Here is a 10,705-nt window from a genome sequence, read left to right on the forward strand (position 1 = left end):
TTCTTTCTCTTTCTGTTAATACATATGTGTACTATTTGTAAGCAGTCCAGCTGCAATTGCTTTGGCAATACAAATGTATAATTTTTGTCATGCCAATAAAGCACTCTTAAATTGAAATTGAATTGAGAGAGAGAGAGACAGAGCGAGAGAGAGAGAGAGAGAGAAAATAATAATAGTAATAATAATAATAAAATAACAACAAAAACAATTACATTAAAAATAAATAAATAAATGGATGAAAAAAAATAAAACAGATCACATAACAATAAATATAACAATCTTTCCTACAAAACATGAAAAATTAAACATAAAAAAATGATACAAGAGCACCAAAAAGTGAGCATACTGTACATTCAAAGTTTTAGTTGCCTTTTTGTTCCAGGAGGTAGTTCTTATTCCACCGGTAGTAGACGAAGTCCGTGAAGAAGATGTCATGTGCTCAGTGTTCAGCTCCCAGTGTTTTGTTTTCAACTACAACACTCTCTGTTCTAGATATACATATATTACACCTACAGGGTAAATGATGAATGCACGACGAGTTTAGAGAAGCACTTTAGACAGAGTATTTAGACTGAAATATTAGAATATTTAGAATATTATTCTGCTTTCAGGGAGATGCCTGTGTGCTGCTTACTAGTAAGTGAAGATGATTCACATAAACCCATTCAGCTTCATCGCCAGCGATCCGTGACTCTGGGTCGAGGACCAGAAACTAAGATAAAAGACAAAAAGTGCTCAAGAGAACAAGGTAGAGATTTTATTCCATATGAGCAAGTTAGAGATGCAGGCGTCATTAAAGAAACTACAACTGTTTTTTTTTCTTGCAGTTGAATTGAGAGCTGATTGCAGCAGAGGATCCATCTCTGTTAAACAGGTATGCTAGAATATTATAAATATTATCGAAAATATTCTAATAACATGGAATATAATGAATGTTTAAAGAAGCAAATCTATAAAATAGAGTAATGCATGCTTTAACCACTTGTTAATTTTGTTAACAGTTGGGTGTGAATCCTACGAGTGTGGACAATGTGGTTGTGGGCAAAGGCAATCAGGTACAATGTCATTAAAGTAGCAAACAGCTTTTTGAAAACATCTGAGTGACATACTGTATCTCAATATTTATCATTGGTCTGAACTTTTTATTTAAATCAGGAACAATCATTTTAGTCAGATAGTTATGGTTGTGCAGTAGATTAAAAACGTTTCATTCAAAAGCTAATATACAGTAAAATTCTGGTTAAGAATAATCAAATCAGGATTTTCACATAGTTTGCACTAAATTAACACAAGGATGAATTATAATTATTTATATGCATAGAACCCAGTAATGAAAAGCAATATTTACCTACACATATTTTGTTCAAAAACATTTTAGAGTATGTAGAGCACGCTCTCGTTAACCATCATTTATGTGTTATTCAGCATCTGGCAAACTTACCATGTCCACAAATGTCCTGTTCTCTTGTAATTGAGGCTGTATTGCACAGGTTACTGATCTTAATATCCTACAAACCACATGTTGCCCAACTCTACAATCAGGTGACCATAAAGCCGGGCCAGAGACTTTACATGGTCAATCAGCAGTATCCTTACAGAGTGACTTCACTGAGGACACGTCTACTGCCAGATCTGCTGCAGACTTGAGCAAACCTTCAAAAAGACCCCATCAGATGAGCTCTGAGGGGAATGGAGAGAAGATCAAGAGTCCTGCAAACACAACATCAACACCCCATACAGACCATCACAGAATATCAGGCGATTCACCTCCACCAAAAAAGACACTGCCATCTGAATCAGATAAATCAGTGAGTTTAATTTGGCTCTAGATTGACATATTCATCACTGTATACTTTACGAATCATTGGCATGGACATCTTTACATCATAAGAGGAAATTGCATATGTTCATTGCTAAGGCACTTTTAGGTAAGTTGCTTTCTTATATTTCAAATCTCCAACTTTTTTCTACAAGTAGTTACTGTACTAGATCTCTATCGCACATTCGGTTAAAAGTTTCAAAAGTATACTCAGAATTTGGAAAATGTGCTTTTTCTTTTTATGCCCCCTGGGCTTGGAATGATCTGCAAACTGTAGTTAAAGTGCCCCTATTATGGATTTTTGAAAATTACCTTTCATGCAGTGTGTAACACAGCTCTAAGTGAATGAAAACATCCTGCAAAGTTTTAAATCTGAAAGTGCACCGTGTATAAAGTTATTGTCTCTCAAAAGAAAGTGTCGACTCTGAATCATTGAAATGAGTCGTTTTTAAAACGAATCCCAAGCCGTTTGATGTTGACGTCAACATGAAACATTAGCATACTGCCCGCCCACTTGTTGGTCTTTTCACGTTGGTCTGAATGAAAATGCAAATTCATTCTTTGCCACTAGGTGCAGCTTTTGGAGCGATAAAAATAGCAGTTTCCCCGGTAACGCTGTACACAAAGCAGCACTGCGCTCACAAACGCTGCTTTTTCAGGCATTACAGGCATGATGCAATGAAAATAAGACCAATCGGACCAATCACCGCAGATTAGCGTCACGCAAAGGAGGGGTTTGGAAAAATGAATCGTTAAACGATTCGTTTGGGAGTCGTTGAGCAAGAGGGAGTCGTATAAGACAATGAAAGTGTTGTTTTGACCTTGCATGCATGTCAACCTGTTGTTGGGCACTCCCAAAACCAAAATATTAACCTTTCATTACCCATAATGGGGCAATTTAAACTCGATATACTGCCGTCCCTGAGTACTTTTAAATGTCTTTTGCTTTTGTTTTGATCTTGTTTTTCTTGATCTCACTTTTATTGTTTTGTATGAGTAGTTTTTTTTTTTTTTGTTATCTTTGTGTGAAACTCTATGTGCTGCCCTCTTGACCAGGTCTCCCTGGAAGAAGAAACTGTGATGTCTCAAGGATAAATAAATCAGACTCTATAAGTCAGGAGTTTTCAATAATTTGCAATAAAATTCAAATATATGATAGTTTATACTTGAAATTAAGGACTTTTAGGGTGTAGTTTCTGAGCTGGTTAAAGAAATTTTGAAAGTCTTTATTAAACTTTTTTTTTTAATGTCGACCTCGTTTACTACATTGAGTTTTGAATTTAGATTAAAACACTGAAAAGATTCTTGTTTCCCAGGGATCGGCTGGCCATTGGAGCCAAGGGCTTAAAATATCGATGCAGGTATAAGTTGTTCTTTTCCGTTCAATCTTATATTGATGAAATAATTTAAAGGGGTCATATGATGCTTTTTTAAAGATCATTATTTTGTGTATTTGGTGTAACAGAATATGTTGACATGCTTTAATGTTGGCCATGTAATGTTGCTGAAATTAAATATGTTATTACCTCTGACTCTGAGTCAGAGCAGCGATCATGGAAGAGAGAACACAAGCAGACAGCGCTGGAAGCTGCTAATGCTCATCAGTAAATCAGTGGAAAAAAAATTGAAATCATGATTCTGTCTGAGCTGCGTTTAAAACGAACACGCACTCGTGTAAATGCCTAACAGATGTGTAAACTGAAGACTATTTGAGCTTTATTAAAACTATTTGCACTGATTTATTGTGTTGGTTACACTTTGTTCCTTTGTGCAGTGGCTCAGGGGATGAGTCTTTGAGATTGTATAAACATCAAGCTGAAAAATAAAACCAAAGTTTCTTTTTTTAGATAATGTAATCTTGTTAAAATTGATTTCATAAAATTGGTATCGAAAAAAGTATCGTTCAGGAACCGGTATCGAAGTCAAGGTATCGGTATCGGTATCGATATCGAACATTTTTGAACGATACCCAGCCCTACTGCTGATAATGTCATAATTTGTCATGGGGATTTTGAGGACTCTAGTTACAATTTTAGCAACAACTTTGTGTTATTTTAGCTAGAACGGTACTCGGATCACAAAGTACCACCAACAGTCAGAAGCCCTTTAACGGTTGCAGAAATAGGGTACAGTATTATAGTAGTAGCAGTATAGCAGTATATATAACTGTTCAAAGTTTATTAAAAACATTTAAAAAACACACACACATTAAATCAGCAAGGATGCATTAAATTGACCAAAAGGTGACAGCAAAACACTTCTAGAGTTACTTTCTTTTGAAATTTCTATTGAAGGAATCTTGAAAAAAATGTATCCAAGAAAGTTTTCCACAAAAATATTAAACAACTGTTATATTTCAATATTTCTGCGATGATAAGAAATATTTACGAAGCACCAAATAATATTAGAATGATTTCTGAAGGATGATGTGACACTGACGACTGGAGTAATGATGCTGAAAAAAGGAATTAATTACTTTAAAAATATATTAATAGCTACCAATTTTTATCCTCAGATGTACAAAGATGATCGGGTTGTGGTCATCAAGGACAAGTACCCAAAGGCGCAGTACCATTGGCTGGTGCTGCCGTGGGACTCTATCTCCAGTCTGAAGGCTCTGCGCTCGGAGCACGTGGAGCTGCTCAAACACATGCAGCGTGTGGGAGATCAGATGCTGCAGCAGTGCCCTGATGCTCACAAACTGAGCTTCTGTCTGGGATATCACGCCATCCCCAGCATGAGGTACTGACATCTGCGTCCTGATTGGCTGCTGAAGTGGGGAGGGCGGGGCTTGTCATGAATTAAATGTTTAGGATGTTCATTTCTTTGCAGTCACGTCCACCTACATGTAATCAGCCAAGACTTTGACTCGCCGTGTTTGAAGAACAAGAAACACTGGAATTCCTTCACTACTGACTATTTTGTGGAGTCTCAAGGTACATTATACACGAAAACAGCCTGTTACTCTAAATTAAAAATAAATGTCTTCATAATCCTTAAATCAGAATTTAATCATTTGCTCCATCACGTGGATGTAAATCATAAAAGGAATAGTTGAAAAATGAACATTTGCTGAAACTCACTCTCAGGCCATCCAAGATGTAGATGAGTTTGTTTCTTCATCAGAACAGATCTTGAGAAATGTAGCATTACATCACTTGCTCACCAGTGGATCCTCTGCAGTGAATGGGTGCCGTCAGAATGAGAGTCCAAACAGAATGTACAGATGTAAAAACATCACAATAATCCACAAGTAATCCACACAACTCCAGTCCATCAGTTAACATCTAGTGAAGTGAAAAGCTGCATGTTTGTAGGAAACAAGTCCATCATTCAGATGTTTTTCATTTCAGACTTCTTGCTAAAATACAACTCCTCTATCCATAATATTGCTTTCTCCAATGAAATAGTCATCTCGTCTGAATCAAGAGAGAAATATGAACAGATTAAGCACTGTTAACAAGCCAGAACAATTCTAAACAAATATGTGGGTGGATTTCAATGTGAGACGGGATGGACTTTTTCACTGGAGGAAGCGTTATTATGGATTATGGACTCGTATTTTGACCCGAAACAATGGTGTAAAGTTAAAATGTCTTAATGATGGATTTGTTTCTTACAAACATGCAGCTTTTCTCTTCACCAGACATGAATTGATGGACTGGAGTGGTGTGGATTATTGTGATGTTTTTTTATCAGCTGTTTGGACTCTCATTCTGACGGCACCCATTCACATCCATTGGTGAGCAAGTGATGTAATGCTACATTTCTTCAAATCTGTTCCTATGAAGAAACAAACTCACCCACATCTTTAATGGCCTGAGAGTTGAGTACAATTTCAGCAAATTTTCCTTTTTGAGTGAACTATTCCTTTAATAATTTATAAAAAAAAAAAAGCTCTACAAGCGGTTTACAGAAACAAGCATTTCCCTGAATAATAAAGGAAAGCATTCATGCTTCTCTTTCCACAGATGTCATTGCGATGCTGGCGCATGATGGGAAAGTGACGGTGAAAGAAGGCACTAGTGAATTACTGAAGCTGCCTCTGCGTTGTCACTTGTGTCATAAAGAGCAGCCGACCATACCTAAACTAAAAGAACATCTCAAAACTCACCTGCCTTCTTAAAGTCACAGTCACAGGTATTTAATCTGTTAAAAGTCTGCTAAATTACAATTCATTTTGAAAACAGCCCATTGAATCCTTTAGTAAATTGAATTTGTTCTGGATATCTCGATACATTCATTCAGACAGTCCTCACTTATTTTCATTATGAACATCGATACAGTAATGAATCAATAACATTTTGCACGTCTCTTTGGTTTTATTGAATGGAGTGATTAAAGATGGTAGTTAAAAGTAAATTGTTTTCCTTTCACACAACTTTCACACAAATGCACTTGATTGACGCTGGAGTGTAATTTCAGCACTAAATGAAATTGCACAAATAACACTTTTCAGACAATTTGTTGATTGCTGGGATAAACAGGCCACCACAGTCGTCTTGTTCTTCTCGAACAAACAGATTGCAATTCCATTTAGCGTGGTTTGTGATGTATACATTACACACTTCAGTGTATTGGCACGAGGGAAATGACAATCATTATCCTGTTCATTTAGAAGTTGAGGTCAAAATATATTTGCTTGTAACATACTGCTGCACAAAACAAAATCATCAGCGAAAATAGCAGGATCTACTCTAGAATAATAAAATGACACTCAAAGAACAACTCTGAACCTTAACTGATCTGAAAAATCTTGCTGAGGGGATCCAATAATATTGCTTACATAGAAAAACAATGACAGTTCAAGTCTCTGCAGACAGGAGTGTATTTCACATCCGTTACAGAAGAAAAAATCTTTCACAATCAAATGACAAGATAAAATACAAAATATAAAAGAAAGTGAGATTACTAAAACAGGATTTGATAGCAAAAATATCTAAAATACTAAGGCAGCTATTGCTAGTCAATAACTTCTGTATAAAATGTACTATCCTAAAAAAAAATAGAAATGCAGTTAGATAAAAAAAACTGATATTATGGCTCTGGCATTTTTATTTTAAATAACCTGCAATATTCAACCTCTAAAGTGTTTTTTCATGCAAGTTTTCAGAAAACCTGACAAGGTTTTTGGATAAAAATGTAGGAGCAGATACATTAGCTTGTAGACATCTATTGCCAGCATGTTGTGTTATATTTGTGCATGTACCCAGCTTTTCCTTGTAGTCATGATGACTGATGTCTGTCACATTATAATCCCTGAAGAGAAGCTTTTGTGCATCTCAATAGCACTTTTTTTTGGAGTGTCCGTTGATATAATACTACACTGCTCTTCATCAAGCCAGTGTACCTCCAGTCTGAAATATAATAAATGATACGAGTAAATAAATAAACAAACGTATATTTAATCCTGTGCTTGTTTTTCTGGAATTTCCAACTTCCAAAAGTCTAATAGAGTTAGTTCCTCCCTCCAAAAATGACAATTATGTTATCATTTACACATCATCATGTTGTTCCACACCTGTATTAATTTCTTTCTTCTGCTGAACATGAATGAAGATATTTTAAAGAATGTTGGTAACCAAACAGTTGACGGTAGCCATTGACTTCCATAGTATGGAGACAAAAAAAAATACTATAGAAGTCAATGTCTGCCGTCAACTGTTTGGTTACCAACATTCTTCAGAATATCTTCTTTTGTGCTCAACAGCTGTAAGAAACACATGCAGGTTTGGGACACAACATGAGGGTGAGTAAATGACGACAATTTTCATTTTTGGGTGAACTATCCCTTTAAAGGGTTAGTTCACCCAAAAATGAAAATTCTGTCATTAATTACCCACCCTCGTGTTGTTCGAAACCCGTAAGACTTTCGGAACACAATTTAAGATATTTTTGATGAAATATGAGGGCTCTCTGACCCTCCCATAGACAGCAAGGTAACTACCACGTTCAAGGTCCAGAAAAGTACCAAGATGATCGACAAAGTAGAGTAGATGCAGTAGAGACGAAAATGTGGAATAAAGTCGTTATTTTTGTTTTCTTTGCGCAAAAAAGTATTCTCGTAGCTTCGTAACTTTACAGTTGAACCACTGATGTCACACGGACTACTTTGTCGATCATCTTGGTACTTTTCAGGACCTTGAACGTGGTAGTTACCTTGCTGTCTATGGGAGGGTCAGAGAGCCCTCAGATTTCATCAAAAATATCTTAAATTGTGTTCCGAAGATGAACAAAGGTCTTACGGGTTTCGAACAACACGAGGGTGAGTAATTAATGACAGAATTTTCATTTTTGGATGAACTAACCCTTTAAGATGAGCTTACAGCTTGTGCAAAATCAAGCTTGATTGGAATGCAGCATAAAAAATGTGTTTTTGATGAGAAAATAAAACATAATTGTTCTTTTTAACTCACCATAGATTTCATTTCCCGACTCTCTCCTTCTACTTTGCTGTACCGCTCTGTCGCTCTTCTGGTATTTTCTACAAACTCCTACATGAATGATTGCAGAGACACCAAAAACATTTCATGTGCTATACAACAACACAAGACTAATATAACTGACTTTTTCACTGAGCTTGAGGTCAGAGAAAATGAATGGGAAAATCTCTCACCATAAGGGCTTTGTCCATGTAGTACTCTCTGCCCGGGCTGCCGTCGTTGTACTTGGTGTCGATGGCGAAGCAGAGGAAGAGTACGTCTACTACGATCTCAAAGATGGAGAGGAAGCAGTGGGCCACCAGGAAGGCGAAGACGCACACGATGATGAGCGGCAGCACCCAGACGGTGTATTCACGCTGATAGTTCAGCGCAAGGACGCCCGCAAATGCTGTACACGACACGATCAACACCTGCAGTCACAAGAAACACCTGTTAGTCAATTTTAGCATCACAAATATGTATTATTATACCATTTTGAAATAGATTTTTATTGTAAACTTTATTTTGTTTTCACTTTAGGAATTTTGTTGTGTGTTTTTATAGTCTATATAATTTTTATTTGCGTTTTAGCAATTTTAGTACTTTAAACAGAAATTAGAAATGCTGCCTTGGCAACTAGCAGAAATAAAATTATTTTTATATTTTATTTTACTTCAGTTAACATTTTTGTATTTTTTGGTTTAAGTTTTGGTTAACAAAAATTACTATTATAGCTTAAGTTCTATAGCACATAAATTGTCTCATGTTTGTGCTACAGACATGATACTTCAGATTAAAAAGATTAAAAATAATTTTAAATTAAGCCGTCATAAAATAACAGTAATGATTAGATAATAATAATTCGATTTAAAAAAAACAACTTGAAATATAAAAACCTAGAAAACAAATGAACTAGATTATACATGCTGCCTTACTAATTAACTGCAATAAAGTATACATTTGAAGTACTAAAATTACTAAAACTGAAAATGAAATAAAAATGTATTAAAGCTACATAGAAATATATAAAGAAAACTAATAAAAATGAAAAAGAACATACAATTACTAAAACTAAAATTACAATGAAAATTTAAAAATAAAAGCTCAATAAAAAAAGTATGAACAAATACTATAAATAGTATAGAGATATTACTAAAGTAACACTGAATTCTCAACAGTATAAAGGGTAGTTGAATAAATACCTTTCCTAAAAACAGCACAAAGTCCCCGACACTGTTGATAGCTGCCACACGGAGAGCGTTTTCCGCGAGGATGAAGAAAGCGTCTCGCGCAGACGTGCAGAAGTTGGTGCTGTTGATGGCCGTTGCCGTATATGCGTTCTGAAGAAAAGACACATGATTAATGCATCGAATTAAAACAAACAAATTCATATATTTGTGCCATATACATGACTCACCATGTTCAGGTAAGCGAGGCACTTTTCTAGACACCACAGACAGCAGATACACGCCTTCAGCACGCAGCGCGCACAGGCGTTTTCCTACAGCAACAAAACAGGGCTCAATTTTAAGAGTGCCGTTACACTGCCGTTCAAAAGTTTCAGCTCTATAATTCATCAAGGATGTATTAAATCAAAAGCGAAAAAGACATAAAAGATCTAAAAAAATCTGTTCAGACATGAAGATCAGCTGAAAGTGACTGACTCTTCCTTTGAGCTGACTGTGGATGTAGGTGAGGATGAGGCGGGGAATCTCCACTAGAGTGATGATGAAGGCTCCTTTAACCACGGTGCCCAGATGATAGCGCATCAGACGCAGCACAGACGACACTATGGGCGTGAAGGGCATCTGAGACTTATCTCTACAATCAGACAAGGAAATAGAGTAAAAATCCCAACTGTGGTCCTTTATAGACAGATGGATGGAAGCACTGACCTGGTGAAGTAGTATGTGACGACAGCTCCGGCTACGGTCATCTGCTGACAGGCGAGGATGAACTCACTGATCCAGATGAGGCCGACGGCGTGGTACCACACCATGTACTGCAGCGGCCCGTCCATCCGGAACTCCACCAGACCCGTCTGGTTATTCTGCACTGGACTTCCTGTGGGGGAAAGCTGATCTCTGAAACGCTGTTCCTGGTGAAACACTCAAATATAATACTAAAACATCTGATTAAGGCTAGAAAATATATTGAATATTTATGATTGATTTATGACAATATTCCTAATAAAAATAGGCATTTTGTGAATACAGTAATCATTTTTATTTGTATGAGAGAAAGAAACATGTTTTAATAGCATTTCAGATTAAAATTTCAGCAAAATGCCATTAGGTGTTTGATTAATTTGTCTGTTCCAATAAATACATTTTTATAGATTAATAAGTAAATTATAAAAGAAAAATGTGTGTATATATATATAAAAACTTACAAACACACACACACACACACAAAAAAAAAATAAAATAAAAATAAACATAAATAAATAAATAAATAAATAATA

The 10,705-nt window shown here is 36.0% G+C and overlaps 1 protein-coding gene and 1 pseudogene across 1 annotated transcript in view; one reads left to right on the forward strand and one right to left on the reverse strand.

Moving 5' to 3' along the window:
- The first annotated feature begins 431 nt into the window (after positions 1-431).
- LOC107703851 (aprataxin-like) lies at positions 432-6,047 on the forward strand (annotated as a pseudogene).
- Positions 6,048-7,119: 1,072 nt separating this feature from the next.
- The window catches only part of slc44a1a (solute carrier family 44 member 1a), a 14,414-nt gene continuing 10,828 nt past the window's right edge, over positions 7,120-10,705 (reverse strand). Inside the window, exons 10-16 of the mRNA XM_016506637.1 lie at positions 10,137-10,305; positions 9,906-10,062; positions 9,659-9,742; positions 9,444-9,581; positions 8,436-8,672; positions 8,236-8,313; positions 7,120-7,176 (exon numbers count right to left, since the gene is read on the reverse strand). Of these exons, the coding sequence (XP_016362123.1) occupies positions 7,156-7,176; positions 8,236-8,313; positions 8,436-8,672; positions 9,444-9,581; positions 9,659-9,742; positions 9,906-10,062; positions 10,137-10,305 (884 nt within the window). The 3' untranslated portion in view covers positions 7,120-7,155. The remainder of the gene's footprint in view (positions 7,177-8,235; positions 8,314-8,435; positions 8,673-9,443; positions 9,582-9,658; positions 9,743-9,905; positions 10,063-10,136; positions 10,306-10,705) is intronic.

The sequence above is a fragment of the Sinocyclocheilus anshuiensis genome, unplaced genomic scaffold, assembly GCF_001515605.1.
Source record: "Sinocyclocheilus anshuiensis isolate Anshui unplaced genomic scaffold, SAMN03320099.WGS_v1.1 scaffold274, whole genome shotgun sequence".
Taxonomy (NCBI): domain Eukaryota; kingdom Metazoa; phylum Chordata; class Actinopteri; order Cypriniformes; family Cyprinidae; genus Sinocyclocheilus; species Sinocyclocheilus anshuiensis.